The sequence below is a fragment of the Carassius auratus genome, chromosome 50, assembly GCF_003368295.1.
Source record: "Carassius auratus strain Wakin chromosome 50, ASM336829v1, whole genome shotgun sequence".
Lineage (NCBI taxonomy): Eukaryota > Metazoa > Chordata > Actinopteri > Cypriniformes > Cyprinidae > Carassius > Carassius auratus.
Window position 1 is genome coordinate 4,406,622 of NC_039292.1, and position 23,375 is coordinate 4,429,996.

A 23,375-nucleotide genomic window follows, 5' to 3' on the forward strand; every position below is an offset into this window, starting at 1 on the left:
TCTGAGTCCTGATCTGCCATCGGATGCTGCGAGAGCCCGCGCAGTTGGGGTTTCCTCTTCCCGCTCCCCAGCCGGCGAGGCTTATCCGTCTGATGCCGTTGAGTATTGTGCTCGTGTCGGATGTCGGCGAGAGTGCTCCCGGTTGGGTTTTCTTTACTTGCTGCCCACAAACAGGTCTTATCCATCTGATGCCGTGAGTATTGATCTCGCATCGGGTGTCGCAAGAGTCCTCTTTGTCGGCGGCCCAAAGCCTGTTTATCTGCTCACCTAAGAGGACCTACACGTCCGTTGTCCTGAGTCTTGATTTCCAGTCGGAGGCTTCATAGGTCCTTTCGGTCAGTTATCTGCCCTGGTTGCCCACTGACTAGCAGGGGCTCATCAGCCAGTAGGGCCCGTATGCCAACACCGTGACCTATTCCAGTCAAAGCAACTCGGGCCCTCCTGGTCGGGCTATCCAATCATGTTGCTCCTCCGCTATCGGCCGGTAGGGCTCATCCGTTCCAATGCAGTGAGGTGCTCCGGTTGTACAATGGCTCGAGCCCTCCCGATCAGGCGCCCCAAATCACGTAGTCCGATACAAGCAGCCGGTAGGGCCTATCTCTCCAAATAGGTAAAGTTGCTCCCAGTGGAGTACATAGGCTCTTCCGACCTGCCAACCAGCTGACTTTCTAAATATCAGTCCCCGCCAGATTTCAACGCTATTGTGGGGGTGTGCTTAGTCTGGCGGCTGTCCTTTCCGCTCTTGCTCTTTGGGGGGTACTCTAGGTTCGGGCCATTCCCGAGCTCAGAGCCCCTTTCCCGGACAGCATGCCAAATATACATTATAATAATTCAGCTAATTATATGTAAGTGTGAACTCGTGAAATGTAGTTTCATAACAAGGTTCGGGAGGAGCACGTCAGATACTTAGCCTAATTAGCACAGGTGGAGCCACTGTATTTGCAGTACTGTCAGGGTAGGTTTAGGGTTGTGATAGGTGTAGATAAACCATAATGTTACAGTAGCATTTTTCGTTGTCGAATTGTACTACTCACTGTTTTAGTGGGAGGTAGGACAAATCGACAGAACAGCCCTGCGTGTTTGTGGAATAAGCTTAAATTAAAGTATTGTGTAAAACATTTTATTTATTAGTTTAATTTAATTATTATTTGAAAAATAGTTTAAAATGTTAGATTTTTTAAATTTATTTAAATATTAGTACATTTATTACCCATTGTGCAGGGTTTATTTAGCCTATAGGAGAGCAGGGGCGAAAGTAAACATTTTTCAAGAAAAACATAATTTTAAAAGATAATGTTGTAGACCGAGATATTTCTGCTGGGGTCAGTAACTCAGAAGTGTGGTCAATCAATACCAGGTGGTATTTTATAGAAATGTAGAAAGACTACAGTATAATTTCACTTTGAACATAAGCTGCACATATGGCGCCGATTGTTGATATGGACTTGATATTGGAAAAGTTTATGCGGGCAAAGGACTATAACATTAGCCGAGAGGCACCTGCTTTTGTATACACCCGGTAAAAATTACTAGACCTGGTACAAGGTTCAAAATTTGGGATTAAACATTATACTGAGGTCATTTAACATCTGCCATCCTCTATTGTGCAACGTCTATCAGACAGTGGTGGCAAGTGCTCTGTTTTTTGCTGTGGTGTGCTGGGGAGAGGGTGCTCGCATGGGAGATCTAAATCGAGTTAACAAATTGATTAAGAAAGCAGGCTCGGTTGTGGGGACTGAATTTGATGTGATCGAGCACGTGGCTGAGAAAAGAATGCTATCTAAGCTAAAATCAATCATGGACAATTCCTCACATCCAATCCATGTGCTGGGTTTGATCAATAAGAGCACCTTCAGCCATAGGTTGATTGCACAAAAGTGCAAGTCTGAACGTACCAGTAAGTCCTTTGTACCAGCGGCCATTAGAAGGTTTAATGTTTTATGAATATTCATATGTTACTGAATATTCTATATTTAGTTCTGTTATTGAATATTCTGTACTGAATATGCATCTGTTACTGAATATTCTATATAGGTATTATTATTTATTTTTGGTTTTTGTTGTTTAACTGTAGATTGGTTGGAAGTAATTTGTTCTGTTAAATTTGGTGTCTGAGTATTAAGCTGCCGTGACAATATAATTTCCTGCAAAGGATCAATAAAGTATCAACAAACAAACAAAACAAACAAACTGTCGACCCCGTCTGTTGGGACGAAAGTAACACACAGATGGGTCAAAAGTAACACAACAATATAAGCTAGATTTTTCTGTTACTTTTTATTTTATTTTTAAGTATACCTGACTATGACCTTGTTAATATGTAACTGCAAAATATTGTGTCCTTTTTTTGCAAAAAAAATATTAAATTACATTTTCATATTTTCATTTTAAGTTTCATCAGATGTTTCACTGCAAATGCATAGGTGGATGTGTAAAAGCTAAGGTATGGCTTAAACCTAAATATAACAAAGGTAAATGCGACGTAGCAGCTACCATGTTCCTCTATGTCCAGAAACGCCCTCTCATAAACAGAAATTCACAGAATAGCATACACAGGAACAAAATGAATACTTCTTGTAACTGTAGCGGGAAAGTAACAATTGTTACTTTCGTCTCGACAGAAACTCCTAACATTTAAACCCATTTTACTTGTATACTGAAAAACTCTGAAAATGCTAATTTTAGGATGTGTTAAAGCACTAAATGACCTTTAAACTGATCATTATTGTGACACATGAAACAAGAAAGACAAAACAACTAATCTGAATAAATTACCGCTTCAATAATTTACTTTTTGTACTCGAAGACAGATTTACGGACCTAACTGCGGGGAACGATGACGAAATCACGTGATATTTCTCAGCTTCGTCAAGGGTTGCTTGTTTAACATGCCGTCATAGAGCCTCTACATTACATTTGCATGCCAAGCTGAGAAAATCGCTTTATTGCTTTCGTCCCATGTTACTTTCGACCCTATGGCGTTTTTTCCCTGTCAAATGTCGAGAGCGCATTACTGTAGCACGAAAGTACATTAATATAATACGCGAGTGCGAATCTCTCTCCTCGAGCACGGGATATAATGTGCGGAGTATGCAGGGGCGGATCTACCTGGGTAACATGGGGTGGCAAATGCCACCCTAAAAGAAAGCCTTGCCACCCCTGCTGCCAGCCCAGTTGGGAGCAACGAATTAAAAGTTATGGCCAATTTGAAAATTTACGAGCGTGAATCTCCAATGTCTGACTGCAGTGAATGCAGCAGCACGAAAGGACGCCAGAGCGGCAAGAGACCATAGACAGTAGCTATGCAAGAGACTGATTTGTTTGGAAAACTTTCTCAGTGCGCGCGAAGCGAGGGAACCATGAGACACAGGAGGAAATAGGTAAAAATGGATTATCTATCTATCAAGAAAGGAAGCTTTAATGAAAGCACAGGCTTTGAGATGATAAATAACTAACGTTATAGTTTGTGTAGTCTATTACGTGTGATGCGTTACCCACTTTTAAAAAGCATGAGGATAAGTAACAACTAAGTTTTGTGTCAGAACTTTCACACTTTCATTCATAAATTGACCGCGTCTGTGTTTGCAAAGTGGAGTGAATCACTGCCGAATTCAGTCACAAATGGAACTTGCTGTATAAAGCAGAACGTCATGGAATTCTGCCATTTTTGAATGAATAAATCAAAAGTAGAGCTGTACATTTAATCAAATCTCGATATGGAATGGTGTCTGTGAATATTAAAGGTGTTCAGTACCGTCGCTCCCTACACGCAGAGTACGCAATCTGCGTAGGGCACCAACTCCCAGAGGGGGCACCGTCTACCGTCTGGGCACCTATGGAGGAATTATTGAGTCAGATTATAAACTAAAAGTCTAAAACTAAAAGTCTTAAACCAAAACTAAAAGTCTTAAACCGAAACTAAAAGTCTTAGACCAAAACTAAAAATCTAATTTTGAAACTTAAAGTCCAAGTCGAAAATTAATTTGGTATTTAGGATTGCCCATTTTCTATTTATGGTTGGGCATTTGGTCATTTAGCCATTTAGGATTTAGGATTGGGAATTTGGTATTTAGGATTGGGCATTTAATCATTTAGCCATTTAGGATTGAGGATTGGGGATTTGGGGATTTAGGATTGGGCATTTGAGGATTGAGGAGTGTATGCAAATTAGGAGACGTGGCCCAAATACTCGAGGCTGGGTTTGAAATGGCTGGTGCGCAGAGGCACCTTATGGACAGCAGAGGGAGCGCCCAGTGCTAAGGAGCACACTGTAATGAAAGTAATGTAATTCTGTTTCTGTAATGAAGCAGAGCGAGTGAGTGGCTTGAGTGAGGACTGTGTGATAACTTCAACTTAATGACAGCTTTGTAACATTTGTTGCCTCAAACACAAAGTCACCAGAGAAAGGAGTGCTATCGATCTGATGACGAGAAAGCAGCAGACAGTGCAGCAGGTAAGATGCTAACATTAGCTACTAGTTATATAAGCTGATATTGCTAACATGCTTTAGGAGGGTATTATTATATTAGGACATGCTGTTTTGTTTTTTAAACTGCGGTTAACCCCTCTGACATTAGTAGATACACTCCTTTCACATTGCCACTAGATGGTCTTGCTTCTGTTTTTTTTTTTTTTTTTTGCTATATAGCCTATATATATATTATAAAGATTGTGAGAGAAAAGAAATTAGGCTTGTTTGACTTGAACCGACCAAATGACCAAATGCCCAATCCTAAATACCAAATGCCCAATTCTATTTACCAAATAAATTTTTGACTTGGACTTTAAATTTGAAATTTAGATTTTTAGTTTTGGTTTTAGACTTTTAGTTTATAAACTGACTCAATAATTAGGCACCATCCAAGTTGCTCAAAAAAAAACAAAAAAAAAACCTTCCGCCATTCTCCCATCCGTACGGAAGTTCTAAGCGGCCATGCTTTATAATATTTTTCCCTTTTGTTTTCTCGTTATAACGACTTAATTTTCTCTAATAAGTTACAAAACTGCTCCAGCAGGTGGCACTATACACCTGAGTATAACTGATGGGGTGTTGTACACTGTCAACTTTACTGTACGGGGACCTTCCTTATGATCGCTATAATTTGTGCAGTCTTGTTCATTACTTACATTTAATTAATTCATAAAGGTTAAATGCTTTAATCAACATGATTATTTCGTGTATTAAGTTCTTGCTAGATGCCTGAGTTTCACCAACGCGTTCTGTGTTATAAAATAACTGCTTATCAAAACCAAGATTGATGTCACTGTATTCTGTTTGCGCCTATATCTTTATTTGTGCTTCTTTTAGGCACATGCTTAGGTAGTTAATAAGCGTAAATGTTCTGTGTATCTACAGTAGGACAGGATTAAACGATGGAGTCTATTTGTGATGTGCTTTTTTCCTTATTATAAATCTTTATTGTTAACCAAATTGATGAGATATGTGATGTATATGTAAAATGCATAGGATAATTTAATTCAGTTTTGTTCTATAATGTTGTAATCGGTTTTTTTCTGCACACACACACATACACTGTACATGAACGATCTTTTCAAACAGAAGCTTGTAACGCACATGATATCTGCCACAGCATATAATGACTAATAAAAATTACAAATTATATATATTATTTTATTTCAAATAAATGGAAAATTAAAAGTGAGTTTAATCCAAGCAGCTCAAGATCTTAGAATAGTGCATCCCAGGCACGTGCACAGGTAGGGCTCAACCTGTGCAGAACACATGCCCTTTTTGCCCTTACACTCCGAAGTGCCCTTTTTTTGGTGTTTTTTTTTTTTTTTTTTTTTTTTAATCAACGCTATTGGTCACCCTTTACGTCTGTCTGTCTGTTTTACAAATATTTAGCAAATGAAAGTTCTTAAAACGAGCTTGTGTAAATCTTATTCGTTCCTCAAGCTGTCATTAAGCTGATAACTCCGCCCCCTCTATATTCATTGAATCAACACGCAGTACAGTAGACAACAACTGAGCTGAACAAAGTTTTGCGAAGGGTAAATAAATGTCTTGTTGTTTGAATAAGTACTACTAAACACAATGTCTATAAAGGCTCATATTTTATTTATTTGATGTCTGACTGACTGACTGAGACACGTGGGTAAACATTCTTTTACTGTCTATGGTGGGAAGTAGCCTGAGAGAGAGGGCTAACATTTGCCATCTAGTCATAGCCAATACATAGCCAACACTTAAATAGCCTGTGCATACAGTAGCATTTCATCTTTTATAAAATGCGATTTTGGCCAAATGCATTTTACCACAGGAAAAACTGAGCGCTCCGTCTATATAGCTACAAAAACTAGTTTGTAACCTGTAGATGAAAATGTAATGTGATGCCGGCAGCGGCAGGCGACGTCGCCGTTTTAATGACGGACAAAAAAAATCACATTTGCACACATTCGCTGGTCAAAAACTGTATATTGATATATAATACAACAACATATAATTTGTTTTTACCATCGGAAAATCATAACAGGTGCGCCCCCTCGCTGTTTCGTACTGGAACTTACACAAAGCGACGAGTGATCCTCGTCACCTAGATAACATATTTCTAAGAAATTTCTTCTTTGATTTATGATTGCTGATACAATTAATTTATTAACATTTAGGCTAATCATGTTATGGTATACTCTCCGCTCGTCCTCACATGTATAAAATGTAGTAAAACATGGTTTTACTACAGTAATGTAGTAGTAACTAAAATAAAATTACAGAAGATCACTGAAATCTTTATATTTTATCATGCAGAATGTAATTCATGATTCATTCCAAGGCTTCATTTATTTGATCCAAAATACAGCAAAAACAGTAATATTGTGTAATATTTTTTACAATTTTTTTTAAATAACTGTTTTCTATTTGAATATATTTAAAAATGTAATTTATTTTTGTGATCAAAGCTGAATTTTCAGCATCATTACTCCAGTTCAGTACTCTTTAGTGTCACATGATGCTTCAGAAATGCTTTTCACTGCAACTGTACTTTTCAAACTATTTTTATTATTTTTTATTTTTTCATTGCTGGCTTATTTTAAGGAAAGTGTAGTAAATAAGAGACCTTCAAGAGACCAACTTCCCTGGTCCACCACAGTATCAAATTTTTGCCAGGTAGCCGGATACATGTTGGATATGTTATAGTAACGGTATGGCTTATAATCTGGAATTGAGTTGGACATAATTACTTAAATTATATTTCAAAAAAGTTTGTCAAAAATACTTGACTCATTGCTCACCTTCCCCTCTTCAATGTCATTCATAATCATGTTAACCAAATAATACAAATAAGCTTATAAAACCAAACAGAATAGCTAAAAAAGAGAATATATATAATTGATATAAAAAAGGGAGGGGGGTGCCCTTTTTCAGTTTCAGCACATGCCCCTCAAAAGGTCTGTGCACGGCCCTGGTGCATCCTTCTGAAGGCACTCCGTCTGCGTTCGCAGTGTTGCCATTTAAACGTTAATTACAAAAACAAAACGTTTGGTGTACTGTCTCTGGAAAAATCAACAGTGATTGATCAGCCTTTATTTATGTATAGTATTGTAGACGTTATTACCTAGGGGAAGCAAAATTAGCTGAAATATATGCTACAGTAAGAGCGACTGCATGGTTGTCCATCAGATGCCTGTCAAAGTTGAGTTCGTTACTATAGCAACAGTAAAACGGTCATGTCGACATAACGAGAAAAATAAGTCGTTATAACGAGAAAATGACTTTCGTTATGTCAAGATAACGAGAAAATTAAGTCGTTATAAGAAGAAAACAAAAAGGAACAAAAATTACAATGCATGGCCGCTTAGAACTTCCGTACATCCGAGCTAGCGACCGCTCGAACCTCATGTTTAGGCTGAATGTTCATAATTGATGGATGAACATTTATGCCCGGGTAAAGGACATCAGCAATCCGGCACAGAGAAAAGAAAACTAAATAAATAAATAAAACAGGCATAAAGTTGTCTTGACGTTGGACGTTCGAGAGTTTCAAATTTAGGGACCATCTCTAAAGTTACATGCGATATTGGTATACACTTTTCTAACGTCAGTAGCATTTGAGGAGAATGACTTACCGTCATAAAAACAACTGTAATTGTTCATCTAGGTGTCAGCTATAATGCAAAATTGAATTGAATGTTTGATATTTATTAAAATAAACCATAAATCTTATGTAAATAATGCTACTTTTTCACATGGGCTCAAACGCAAATTTGAAGCTCAATAGCATTTGAGGAGAAAGACTTTCAGTCATAAAACAATTGTAATGTGTTCATTTAGGTGTCAGATACAATGCACACCTTATACATTTTTTAAATATATATTCAAATAAATTATAAATCATTTAGGTAAAAACAAGGTCTGTTTATCACTTTCAGGCACATTCCTGTGAAAGTTTTTTTTTTTTTTTCAGGTTCCCTTATGAAAATTACCCATGGTTTTATCAATAACACCAAAAATCATCCTTAATTTTTTTTTTGATGTTGTTGTTGCTATAAAAACAGACCTAAGCCATCAATAGCTTTTAAAATGACTTGAAATGCATTATATAAAAAACAATGAGGCAATAATTATTGGTTAATTATAACACTGTTAAAATACATAATGTAGGCAAATACAAAATAATCAATTTATGTACGTTATTACAAATGCCTGCAAAGGGAGCCAAATGCCATGTAATTGCTGCTGTTACACTTACAAGACAATCAAATCCTTATTTAGGTTACTGACCAAACATTTAATTCAAATATTAATTTAATCTTTCATTTTTGCCACCTTTTTACTATAGATGACACAGCCTTTATAATTTCTTCAACAAGAAATGTGCATATCACAACCCTTACAAAAATAAACCATGGTTTTATAATAGTAAAACTGCTTAATTTCTTTTTGCATGATTTCTTTATGTTTGAGACTATAAAATAAATTAGAGTCATAATAAAGTTATAGCTTTAGGTAAATATCGAGAGCTACAATTTTAATTTGTAAATAATACAATTTATTCATTTAGTTTTTTATTTAATTAGTTATTTTTTCACCCATATAGTAGGTGTTTTTTTATCATCATATTTGAGGAAGGGGGGCACAACAATACAGTCCTGCTTAGGGCACCCATTTGGCCAGCAGCAGCCCTGAAGCTGTTGTTATACACCTCCCTGGGAATGTGTGCTCTACCACAAACACACACACACACTGAAGCAGGCGTGGTGTTTTCAGCTCTTCACTATATTGAGGCATGATGTAGGCTATGTGCATGCAAGCGCGCTATGAGAGAATTTCACCATTTCATTTGATAAAACTAACATCATTCATTCGTATCGTATACATAGACTGACAGAAACGGCAACGTCTTAATGACAACCTGTCAAGTTAAAATTTCGGTATAACTTTAAATTCAAACAGAAAAGTGCCATCTGAAATTTTCATCTAAAATTAGGATTTTTATCAGGCTCCTAGATTTATGTTCAGTTATTTCACTTTAATAGCCTGGAAAAGGACCTGCTCATTGCAATTAAAGTAAAATAACTCAACCGAAGCATAGGAGCTTGATAAAAATCCTAATTTTAGATGAAAATTTCAGATGGCACTAAAACGTTATTTTAAAGGAATATCACACAAGTTTTCATAGAATTTTAATTTAAACTTGCCAAAACAATAACACCAAACTTTTCAAAAACAATTTCTAAAAGTACATTTGTATTTGTGCCTATAATGTTTATTTGTTTATTGTTATTGTCAGCTAATAAAATATTCAGGGACCATTGTTACAACCCTGGCTCTAGGGATGCAACATAAAGGACACAAAAAGTATGCCAATCAAAATAAGTTTATTTTAATAACAAAAGGGGAAAAAAAGAAAGGACTGGCGAAACAGAAACACCGCTACCGCAGTGTTGCCTGCAAAATGAGAGAGAGAGCAAGAGCATGTGTCCTAGATTTAAAGTGACTCCCTTCAGGTGGATCCAATTAACCTGTTAATTGCAGGAGAGTGACCAGGGAAACTGCAATGAAACACAGATTAAAACACTCCCACATAACACCATATTCATATAACATCTAAGGCTAAATTTAGCTCTTGACTGGTTGAGTTAGATGGTGATTAACACTAAACAGTAGAAAATCAGTAGAGTCTCCCCAGCTGAAAATGTAATTGGCTATTAAAGTCTTGTGTTTCTTATAATAAATTGACATATTGATAACACTGAACCTTTTATAATGCTCTTAATTACATGTCGATCCATACTGTATGCATTAGTGAGTGTGGTGGTGCTTATGGGGTACGGTCACTTATTCCTTATATGAACTGTTTCAAATGCAAGACATTGATTGCATGAGATTAAGTTTGTAAATGATAGCCTGTGCCCTTTTGTAGTGTGCACATATACTATTTATCATCAAACTGTGATAACTGTGACTAAATTCAGAATATATACGTCTGCCATATGTTGCCACCCCTCAAAAATTCCTGCCCCCTTCTCGCCACCCCATCAATATTTTTCTAGATCCGCCCCTGGGAGTATGGCAAGCCAAAGTAGTCACAAACGCCTGCTCGGGCATCTGATTGCACACTGACACGTCAAAAGTGTGCGATTTTGCAGCAAAACGCGCGTTCTTAACTTGCGCTTTGGAGTCACCAAAAAAGCGTGTTTTTGACGTGCGTTTATCATAATAGAAATGGCCGTCCAAGACGTGTGTTTTGAGTCAGACAAAACGCACGTTTTGAACGTGTAATCAGGTCAACCAAACTGGTGGTGCAAACGTCTTTTGAAGTATCCAAACAGGCGAAAGAAATGTGCGCTCTCGTAGTGTTTTCAAAATGGCACGTCAAAAGCTTGTGCTCACTTCATATGGCATTTTAATTTAATGTGGTTAAGCTTCATTAAAGAAATGGGTCTGGTACACTCTTTATTATAGATCAGTGGTGTGGTACAGTTACATGCATGTTGTTCATTTTAGCTGCTATCTAAAGTTACCTGTAGCACCATGTAGCACCAGCACAGATGAGCACCATGACATAATAACTCTTGGGAACGTGATATTATGTCGTGGCCATGAGTTTCATGCGTAAACAACGCTGCTAGACCATACCAACACGGGATTGTCAGAGTTGGATTCATTCATGTTTTATTTTGAATTAAAAGATTATTATATTGTTTGTTATATAAATTATTTAATTATAAAATTATTATATTACAGTTTTTCTCAGTTGCTTTGGTACATTTCTTGAATCATCCTTCAGATTTGCAAAACAGTAAGTGCATTTCTCAAAACAACTCGTACAAATAGCAAAACACCATGGATTACCTGCAATAGCCAGTCTCCTGCTCAAAATCCTTAGTTCATCTCTCAAAAATAAATATCTGTATCAATGAACATGTCAGTGCCATCAGAATGACAAGTCCTTGTCTCATAGTGTACGGATAAGATAGTCAAATTGTTTAGTCATGTTGTCAATATAACAGTGTACTCTGGAGGGATGTTCTGATGTAAACCATGGCAACATTTTGTTTGACAGTTTTGAACAGTATGCCATATGCTTATGTATGCCATATATCCATTTCAAGAGTACAAATTTACACATTACTGTATGTTGGAAATTGATTGAAAGAGACTGGATAGAATTCCCAGTTACACTTTTACTAGTGGTCTGACCCAAAAAATTATAATAAAAAAAACCTTTACAATGTCATTGTTATATAGAAAAGGAAAAATAAATATGGGCACAAAGATGAAAATAAGTCAGTTGTCAGAATTTGTAACTCTTGTGTTGTCCTCTGTCTATACAGTATAAGCTTTCCAACTGAAGATTCATGAGATGAACCTTTGAGCTATTTCAGAGAAATGGTTTATCATTGGTTTATCATTTACATTCTCTTCATTAGTAAAGATTCACTTGCACAATTCATGCCAAATTAAAAAAAAGTTGAATAATTTCTACAAATAAAAAGTGTGCTTGGCAGTTTATGACAACTAGATTAACCATGTTTCATTTAATGACTTATACGATGAACTAAAGACTAGATGTTTTGAGGGGTAAGACTATTGCACAGAAAACTGTATAATACATTTTGAGCGACATGACATTAGCAACTGATAATGTAGGAAACCGCAGATAAATGTGTGTAATCAACTGCATGAATGTACAAAAGCAATCGCAACTTGTTCAAAAGAATGAGAAACTGGTTTCATGATGTGTATAAATGACTAGATGATGTGGAGGTTGTACAAGTAGTTTTGAGAATTTCATTTCTGATTTGAGAAATGCACCAAAGTGACTGAGAAAAACTTACTTAACTACCTATGCGAACGTCAGCATTCAAATTAAGTTTATCATGAATAAATGTTACATAAAGTGCATAATATAAAATAGGCCTACAAGAAAAAATATTTGATAATTGTCTTGTGAGTCCGTTATTTGATCGTCTTTTCCCCGTAATATTTGTATATTATTATTATTATTATTATTATTATTATTATTATTATTGGTTATATTTTTAGATTATATTCGTTCATATTCATCTTTTCATTTCGATCTCTTTACTTAACTTTCTGAATACTTTTGTAAATAATAGCCTACTGAAAATGGTCGACATGCAAATCATGCTTTGATTATGCTGACTGGAATTTTTGCTGGAATGCAGTCAAAGTAATTTTAAGACATATGGGTATTCTATAGTCTTTGGTTTAAATTTAACATATATTTCATATTATTTTGGCTAAATAATAGACCATAATTATAAGTAGACAATAGTGTTCTGTTGAGGAATTAATCATTCACGTAGTAATGTGACGTTTGTAAATGAAAACACAAGATGCTCATTTATATGACACTTAAGCCAAGAAAGTTTTGAATTTGTGATTGTATTTATGCCCATGCGTGATGATAAAAATGACCATGTTGTGCTTTCATTTACAAATGAAACCACGTGAATTATTAATTCCTCAACAAAACACTATAGTATTTATAATTATGGTCTATTAATTAGCCAAAATAAAATAAAATGTTACATTTAAAATGCATTACAGCAAAAATTCCAGTCAGCATAATCAAAGCTTGATTTGCATGTCGACCATTAACAGTAGGCGATTATTTACAAAAAAATTCAGAACGTTAAGTAAAGATATCGAAATAAAAGGAAAATATGAATATAAGTGACTATAATATAAAAATATAACCAATAATAAAATAATAATAATAATAATAATAATTATTATATACAAATATTATGGGGACAAGACGATCAGCTAATGGACTCACAAGACAAGGATAAAATATTTTTCAGTCAAATGGAAACACCCATAAGCAGCAATCATCCTTAATTGAAGAAATGTGGCAAAACATCTCTGGAGAGAAGCTCATATTATTAAATTCTACATTTTCTGAATCTGCAGTGTTGCATGTAAAATCATGCTCCCGTGCGCGTCTTACAGACGGCATCTTACAATCGCAACTTCATTGTGCTCTTACTCCTTTCGAGACGAATTTCACAAAATTGGTCAGCTCCCGAAAGCATCAGGTGTTTTATTTATGGGGAGTATATTTATTTATTTGTTTTAATGAATGTAATCGATTAATCAGTACCGGGTTTCCCAAAAATGATTGATCTATGCTTAAGAACGTTTTCTACGAGTAATTTTACGATCGTTCGTTATTGTTTCTCGTGCGTTTCCCAAAAATACATTTAACACAGTTGCACGTAGCTGTCCTTTAAGTGTTACTTAGGAGTCGTTATCCTTTATCAAGTGCTGACATGTCAGCATGACTCTTTATTGTAGTACACGATTGTTTATTGATGTTAATGCTGCGTTCCAGACTGACAACTTGGATATAATAACTATAATACGATACAATATTATAATATATTATAAATATAAATATAAAATAACCTAATATAAAAATGTTAGCCTGAATGCAGTGTAAGAGCGATCTTTCTCTATCTATCATGGCGACTACTAGCAAGCGTTTAGATAATGTGTGCATCTGTGTCGGCATTATTTCCACAGATCGAGTTGATGACTCTCAAACATACTGTTTTGAGATACACTATTCCATCTATGAGCTGCTCTATCGGAGTGTCACGAGAGCCCCTCTTTAGAACAGTATTTGAAAATTCATGCTATGGTAAGTGTGCACGTGAAATCTTTGCACACTTTCTGAAATCCACACTGTGGTAAGTTTGCACGCTAGTATTCTGCGTTCTTTCTAAAATCCTATATGGTGAGGGCTTCGTGCAGTTGCTTTGTGTCCTTTCTTGAGTCGGTTAAAGCCCCGTTCATCTTGGGCGCCACTCCACATGTGGTTTTATTAACAAAGTTCGGGAGAAGCACGATCAGATAATCATCCAATTTGGTACAGGTGCATCTCGTTTAGCTAATCATCTTATAGCACGCACGCGGATATATATCCAGTCTTCCTACCTCCTGTCCCACGACAGTTTTCCGGCAACCCTCCTCCACCCCAACTCCTCACTTCTAATCTATTTATCCCAAATTGGGATAGGGGGAGTTATTTGGGTTCGGGCTATGCTCCGGGCCCGGACCCCTCCCCCAGGACAGCACGCCAAAATATGCCTACTATTTGCCTTCAGATTAGATGTAAGGGTGAACTCGTGAACTATGTATCCTCGGATACCTATCTAAAACTGGGTGTTGCTACTAGAGAACTGTTGAGACAGCTCTTTCAGCAAGCTCATGCGAAAGCTAGGGGTAGCCCCTGTGTGACAGGCAAGACTTGGTATAAAATGATAGGTTCTTAGCCGTATCCCTTTAAAAGCATTTACCATCTGCACCTCTGGAGCTGAAGACTATGAATTGTCCTTTGCAGTGTTGACTAGAAGAATCACACTCGCGCGCACACACACGCATGCACTTACGCACACACGCGCACACAGTTCAGTGTGTTATTCACTCTTTCTTATTTTTATGAAGACTTTTCATAGTTTAACACTGAAAGTCTGAGTCTGGGACAAGCATAAAACAATACAATCTACATAAAAATAATTATGAGAGCTTTCTAATGTGACCGAATAAGAAACAAAATTATGTCTGCTTAAAAGTAAAATACACATTTAGAATAGCTTTTGAACAAACATTCTATTAAGATCTTCACATCTTTTTAAGTTAGAGCCTTATATCTTTCCTGATTCCAAGACTTCAGCTCTACCCTGGGCCAAGGCCCTACAGTTAAGTTGGGTATGTAGCTTAGGCCTTTGGCCGTAAGAGGTACTGTCACAGACAGCCGTCTAAACGTCCCAGGGGAAACTCCCATGGAAATGTTAGAGTTGGTACTTAGTGCTCGACATGATTCTGGCCTGCACTCTCCTCAGCATGGCGGCGTGGGTATACTGTTCCCCATAGCAACCCCTAGAGGACGCAATTCGAAGTTCCCTTGAAAGGGAATGTCTCAGGTTATGAATGTAACCATGGTTCTAGCTCCCTGCCACGCTTCGGACGCAAGCTTCAAATGAAGAAGTGAATGACGTGTTCTCCCGGTGCTTGTTCATAGTCGTGCCGGTAGTGACGTCAGAATCTGTCGCCGGCCAACAAGTTGGTGTTTTTTCAATGTATGCTTCAGACACGGGTCACGACGAGGTGTTCCACCATAGCGACCCCTAGAGGACGCAGTGTCTTGTTCCCTACTCAGGGAACCATGGTTACATTCGTATTCATATGAAGCACCATTACTTCAAACGAGTTATACTTGAAGCCTGCCCTCTGAGAAATTCTGAAAACATTTTTATAAATTGAAGCAAGTTGGGGCATAGAAGAGCAACAATAATGTACATTATATGGAAAATAATGTGTTTTTTGAACCTTAATCCACATAAACACATTCCATTACACAAAATCAACACCTACTTTTTAGCAACATCATATGACCCCTATAAATGCACAAGAAACAGGATGATTGGTGTGCTTTATTCTATATTTGTTGCAGGTGAAACTAAACATCTCTCGGAACTGAGGATTGTGTTAATGGGTAACCGACAAGTTGGGAAGAGTTCAACAAAAAACACTATTCTGGGCAGAGAGGAGATTGACTTCTTAACTCATCGGTGTGTAAAGAGACATGGAGAAGTAGCAGACAGACACATCACTGTCATTGAAGCTCCAGGATGGTGGAGGAATGAATCTGTCGAAGACAGTCCTACATTACTGAAACAGGAGATTTTGCTCAGTGTATCTCTGTGTCCTCCAGGACCACACGCTGTACTACTGATCATACGTCTGGACTACACATTTGCAGATAATAATAGAAAAGTATTGCAGGGATATGTAGATCTTCTTGGTGAGAGAGTCTGGAGTCACGCTATAGTGCTGTTCACTCATGGAGACTCTCTGTCAGACAGATCTATAGAGCAATATATTGAGAGTGAAGGACAGAATCTCCAGTGGCTACTGGACAAATGTGGGAACAGATATCATGTTCTCAACAATAAGAACAGGAGCGACGACACTCAGATCAAGGAGCTGCTGGAGAAGATTGAGAAGACAGTGGCACAAAACAATGGCTGCCATTTTGAAATAGACAGAAATAATTCAGAAGTCATAAATCAAAGAAAGGGATCTTCAAGAAGCTTTGAAAATGCAACAGATACGAGTAAGGAAATTCTTTTTGATGGATAATTTATTTACAGTTTGAAGATGAAAGCACTGGAAAAATTGTATTGACATTTATGCATTATAGCATTTATCTTTATTTATATATACATTTATCTAAAGTATCTTACACTTTAGTCCAAGTTTACATTATGAATTAAATCCATTATCTTTGTATTACCAGCTCACACTCTACGAGCACAGGCACACAGATTACCTTTTTTTTTTAAGTGTCTTGTGTGCTTTTTTTTTTTTACTTTGGTGTTACTTAAGTTAGTGCTGCATCTTCCATTTCTTATTCCCTGGACCATTTTCATTGGGACAGCCACAAGAAATGAAAAGTCTTTATTGGTTTAACAAAATTTCCAATAAGTGGAGAGAATTTTCGTGCAGTTTTCCTATTTTTGATTTTCCATTTGGATCTGCTTTTATTATTTTCTAGTGGGTGATGGAGAGAGCACTTCCAGTCCACTCACAAAACAAAAGAAAAGATCACAATCCAAACTTGTCTCTGAGTCTGTAAGAAAATTTCACAGTATTGGAGTTCCTCCATCCAGTTAGTATCTTTGTTTTGTTCAACCATCTTTCATATATCCAGTCGCCACTTTAAATTATCCATTAGTTTCCATTGGATAAAATCAAGTCCCTACATGATGATTTTCTTTTGTCTAGTGTGTTTTGAAGGAAAAACAGTAACTGAAATATTTAACAGACGCCACACAACTGATCCCACAACATCACCCAACAGGAAAGTGGGACCATCCAGTGAGTAACTTTTTGTTACAAGAGTTTGATCTTGAAATGTGTGTGTGTGTGTGTATATATATATATATATATATATATATATATATATATATATATATATATATATATATATATATATATATATATATATATATATATATATATATTAGGGGTGTAACGATACGCGTATTCGTATTGAACCGTTCGGTACGACGCTTTCGGTTCGGTACGCGGTACGCATTATGTATACCGAACGGTTCGTTGGAGTAATTAATTATATTTGAAAAAAAAAAAAAAAAGAGAGAGATAGAAATATAATGATATGCGTTCAACAAGGTAGCCCAATAACCCAAACAACGTAACAGGCAACGCCCCTGACACTCCCGAAGAAGAAAAAAACACCATCTTATATGTTTATGTTAGGCTACTCAGCAGGCGCTCGCTCACTCAGTACGCGCTGAAGGCTCGTTGCAAAATAGCCAATGCGTTTAACAGACTAGAAATGAGAAGATCCCCCAATAACCAACAGGTCTGGTGTTTGGGTGCACTTTGGATTCCCTTTAAGCTATAATGGTGATGGCAAGAGAGTGGTGGATAAAAAAACAACGGTATGTCGCATCTGCAACATGACAGGGTACACCAGCGGGAATACAAAAAAAAAAAAAAAAACACCAGCGGGAATATCTGGGATATATGCGTCAGTACTATCTGGGAAAAGACGAAAAAAAGGAGAAACATGCACGCAGCAAACTATCCCTGCAGCATTTAGACACTATAGCTTACAGGGAATCCAACCCAAACACCAGACCTGTTGGTTATTTTAGGATCTTATATTTCTGGTCTGTTAAATGCATTAGACATTTTGCAACGAGCCTTCAGCGCGTGCTGAGTGAGCGAGCGCCTTAGGGGCCGTTCACATATCGCTCCTAAAAACGCGTGGAAAACGCTAAGCACGTCTTTCCTCCTTTCCAAAGCGCTCGGGCAGAAGCGCTCATGAGGCGTCTGTCTTTGCTAAGCAACAATGACGTGCTCTCTCCATGAGACGCGGAAATTTCAGCGAAGGATAAATGGATTTGCAGCTCTAAAAATCGCTTGCAGTAGCTCTGCTACTAAATTTATTTCAAAATTGCAATCCATATACAACTATGATCAGCTGTTCCTTCATCTTGGCTGAGCTCTCAACCTTGTTACGGGAAAGGATGAAGCTGATTGGTTGGTTCTTGTCACATGACCCGCGGTGCGCTTGCGGCATTCTGAAAAGTTGAGATGTTTTTACATTTTGCTGTATCTAAAACGTATCGAACCGAACCGAACCGAACCGTGACATCAGTGTATCGTATCGAACCGAACCGTGAATTTTGTGAACCGTTACACCCCTAATATATATATATATATATATATATATATATATAAAATACTTATTCAGGCCTATTTTATTATCTTTTTATGTAGTGTTGAACATTATGACAGCTTTAAAAAATCAAACCAACCTAAACAACTTTTAGTTGATGTACTTGTAGCATTAAAATTATGTTTAACTTCTGACGTTGTGAAATGATATAGATTAAGATAATGAATGAATTGGGAAAATAATTTGAAGTGTCATTTTAAGTGTGTACAGTATGTGGCCAAAGATAAACTGTTTTTATAGCCTATAAATTCTGGAAAAAAGGAAATTTAGCACAGGTTAGATCAACGAGTGACCTATAAAAGTGAAATGATGAGTCAGATGATAGGGAAAGATCTAAATTATATAAATTAGGTGCTAGAATCATGTTAGGCAAAGTTTTAGCACATTTAAAAAAATATTTCTTCTGCTTGTATATTTTTCCCCAGTGAGTAATCTAGTTAAGATATCTCAGGTAAACTCTGCACGACTACAAGCAGACAGCAGGTTTGGGTCGTCATGCTCCATAGTCTCCACTGGCAGCTCAGGATATGGATCTTCATGCTCCCTTTCTCAATCTGTGGAACAGTCAGAACCCACGTACAAAAAACGTACAAATAGTGTACTTAAGATTTCAGAACTTTCAGTCCAACAAGATGAGTGTGAAGATATGGATTTATAAGAATTAATGTATGCAAATGACTGTTTATATAGCCATCCATCCATCCATTGTCCAAACTGCATGTTGTACTGTATGTAGGGTTGCTGGAACCTATCCCAGCATATCAGACAGTAGACAGGGAAAAACCCTGGATGGATGGACAGTTGTTTACATATCTTTGTCGATTAAAATGTAAGTATTGTACGCTGTAAAAACTGTGCTTCAGTAAAGATATGATATCCATATATTTATTTTTGGCATAAATTTGAGTTAACAAACCTTTAAAGAAAAACTTCTCTTTAATCTGTTGCTGGTCAGTTTGTTGATTGTAACATTTGTGTAACACAAACCAATTATTTGAGGTAAAACACTGTTTTTTCTTCTTATGAGGATTTGTATATCTATTTTTCTTTGCTCTCATCAAAGCACATCTTTTAACAAATTAACTCCAATCGACTCCAAAAGTTTTTACTATTTTTTACTACAATCTATTTTCAGTTACTTATTTTCAGTGATTTGCTTGTTGTTGGTCTTATTTTAAAATAATATTGTTTAAAATCAATTGCAAAAAAAAAAAAAAAGTAATAATATATATTTAGTAGTGCTGTCAAAATTAGCGCGTTAACGCATTCGATTAATTTGAAATATTTAACGCGTTAAAAAAAATTAACGCAATTAACGCGGTTGCAGTTTTTTTATTATTTCCAGTTGTGGTCTATGTGTGTTCAACGTGCAAAGAAATATGGATAAGACCAAGGAAGGACTTTTAGACGGAAAGTTTCAGTATAAAACTCTGCCGGATTACTCTTCAGTCTGCCACAAGAAACATTACTCTTCATTCAGTCTGCCACAAGAAACAGCAACATTAAAATCATGAACTCAAATGTCATTGTTTAAAAAAAAAAAAAAACAATGACTGTAACAGTGCGTAAATCAGACCTTTCTGTAACGCTAACGTTAATAAGCTTAAATGAAAATAACGAAATAATTGTGTAGCGGAGTATTTTTTGTACACAGTGCCGCGAACTGTCAATCACTCCTGTGCGCGTGCATCACTGTCCTCCTCAGCTGCAGCAACTTGCGCTCTCTCTCTACATCAAGCTTTAAAACAAAAAGATCATATTGTCTTTGTGCATAGTCTATAGATTAATTAGATAAATGAATATCTAAATTTGTGCCTTGCCGTCTACGGTATTTTTTTAGAACTTAGAAAAAAGATGCTGCAGCCAATGAGCAGCCAGCGGGGGCTGGCTGCAGGACGACTCAACCTCCGCAGACAGTTTTTAATGTTTATCAGACAATAAATACTCAAGATTTTGCTTTAGTATAACTCACAACGAGTTTCACACACCTTCTCCGGCCACGTTGAGTTGTTGACACTTAACAGTGGGAAAAGCGACACATGCGCTATTCACTTGTATAACTAAAGGGCGAATGGGTAATGTAGTTTCTGCTCTGGGTGGGATGAATTAGGAAGCTTGCATTGTGAAGGGCGCTCTGAAAATCGGCAGTGCAGTTAAAACCTCTATTAAAACAGATGTCCAAATGAGCGTACCGGTACGCTAAAAGCACGTTCTGGGCGCACGGAGAGGTGGCGGTATGCTCAAGAGCTATATTTGGAAGTGGTGGTACTGAGTACTGGTGCATACCTGCCCACTTAAAGCACTGGCAATGACTATACTTTGGATGTTTTTTGCAGTCCACTTAGAATTCAACATGGAAATCATTTTTGTTTTTTATTGGCATTGATTGTTTTGAAATTCAAATGGTACTTACATGCCTGTGTTTTTATTTCTGTAATAAATATGGCTTTCAAGCCAACAGTTAATTTAGAGGATATTGATGGTTTATTGCAGGAATGTTGTTTACATGAGAAAATCTGTGTTACAAGTTAAACAAAAAATTCCAATAAACAATCATATTTTGAATTTAAATAGTTTATTTGTCTTGAGTTTACATTAATTATTTATATTTTACATTTACATATCCAAAAAGTTTCAGTCTTTTAATTGCGATTAATCGCGATTAATCGCGATTAATTTTTAAAAATTGTGCGATTAATTAGTTAATTTTTTTTAATCGATTGACAGCACTAATATTTAGTCATGGCCAAAAATATTGGCACCCTTGTTAAATATGATCAAAGAAGGCTGTGAAAGTTCATCTGCATTGTTAATCCTTTTAATCTTTTATTAAAAAATTTCACAAAAATGTATTATTTCATTGGATAATAAGAATTTAAATTTGGAGGAAATATCATTATAAAATAAAGGTTTTTCTCAAATACTCATTGGACACAATTATTGGCACCCCTAGACATTCTTATGAGAAAAATATCTCTGAAGTATATTCCAATTCATATTCACAATTTTGAGCACTCCAGCATGATTATAAACATGAAATTATCCAGCCATGGCTTCCGGTTTCACAAAAATACAAAGGGGAGGGAAAACAAAGCCCAAATTCCCTTAATCAGGGTGCGATATGCCGGGGGGGATTCGTGGGATTTCCCCCTTTCTCGTCAATGTATCCCTGCCTCTGCTTAATTATTTTTATCCCCGTTGTAAAGGCCAAAGTAAGTAATGCAATAACGTCTTTAATCAACCTATACTCAACTGTATGATATCATTGCGATACTCAAGGTGTAGCCAAATGACTCTCAATCATGTTTTTTTTTTTTGACTCTCAGTTGGCTATCTACACTGTACACTATCTGAGTTAGTTTCATAGTATTTTATTCTATCATATAAATGCACATGTACAATCTGACACCCCAAAAAAACACACACACTATTATTCTCGAGCGGTCTTATTCGTACAACCTGAAACACTATATACTTCGGGATATACTTCCGTGCCAGTGCTTTGTTGTGATGCGGAGGCGGGCCAAGATGGCGTCCGATGCAAACAGAGTTTTTTGTTGTTAGAGTTTGTATTCGTTTTTCACGCCCACCGAGCAACTTTTCAGTTTTCTGAATGATGTATTGAGCAAGGCATTTAACAACCGAGCAACAAATGTGTAATTTAGTAACCTTCAACCTTTAAAAATAATCATTTACAATAGTCTTTACTGAAGTCTGAAAACGTCAGTTCACCGATAATTGGAATCTCTTCCCCTTTGGTTGTATGATGTAATGGCAGAAAAGAGACGAGGCCGAAATACAGATAAAGGAAAACTTGGTTTAGGAAAAGATCGTTCTGCTGACAATCAAAATATGGATGTCATGGAGACCCATTCCTAAGCTCGATGCAGTAGTCCAGAGCTAAAGTTAACTCCGATCTCAGGTTCGGAGCCATGCACGCCAGATCCCAAGAAAAGTAAATCGGAGCCAACGCTTGGTGAGGTACAGAACAACATCGTGCAAATATTGGTGGAGAAAATGAATCAAAATACCGAAACCATACACCATGAGATCAAACAAAACAGAGAATGCATAACCTCTTTAAAAGAATCTACTGAATTTCTCTTCAAAGAGATGCATGATGTTAAGAAAGACATTGTGACACTTAAAGAAGCTAACGAAGAACATCAGAAGAGAATTTCAGAGTTGGAAGAAAGAGTGAATGAAGCTGAAAGGTACCAAAGAAGATGGAATCTAAGGCTTTACGGTCTAACAGAACAAGAAGGAGAGAATGTCAAACAACGAGTGATTGACATATGCTGCGCCGTGGTACCGGAGGCTGCAGATAACTTTCCTCATCACATTGATGTTGTTCATCGCGTCGGCAGGAAAAGTGCAGAGAAGGTTCGACCTGTCATCTTGAGGTTTACGGCGAGATCAACCAAGGAGCTCCTGTGGAAGAGTTCGAAGGGATCAGAGTATCTTCAGACAAGAAAATTAAGATTTGGAGAGGACCTAACAACGAAAGACAAAGACACGCGTAACAGACTTTGGCCTCAAATTGAAGCTGCGCGTAAAGAAGGGAAAAAGGCTTTTTTTACACTCAATTAGGTTATTTACGTGAATGTTGTT

General features: G+C 36.8%; 1 protein-coding gene across 2 annotated transcripts in view; it reads left to right on the plus strand.

Annotated features, from left to right (window-relative positions):
• The window catches only part of LOC113066709 (GTPase IMAP family member 7-like), a 39,236-nt gene extending 19,323 nt beyond the window's left edge, over nucleotides 1-19,913 (plus strand). For both annotated transcript variants that reach the window (XM_026238684.1, XM_026238685.1), the window contains exons 2-5: nucleotides 15,948-16,610; nucleotides 17,052-17,165; nucleotides 17,282-17,374; nucleotides 19,190-19,913. In XM_026238684.1, coding sequence (XP_026094469.1) covers nucleotides 15,948-16,610; nucleotides 17,052-17,165; nucleotides 17,282-17,374; nucleotides 19,190-19,422 — 1,103 coding nt within the window. In that variant the 3' untranslated portion in view covers nucleotides 19,423-19,913. The remainder of the gene's footprint in view (nucleotides 1-15,947; nucleotides 16,611-17,051; nucleotides 17,166-17,281; nucleotides 17,375-19,189) is intronic.
• Nucleotides 19,914-23,375: the final 3,462 nt, after the last annotated feature.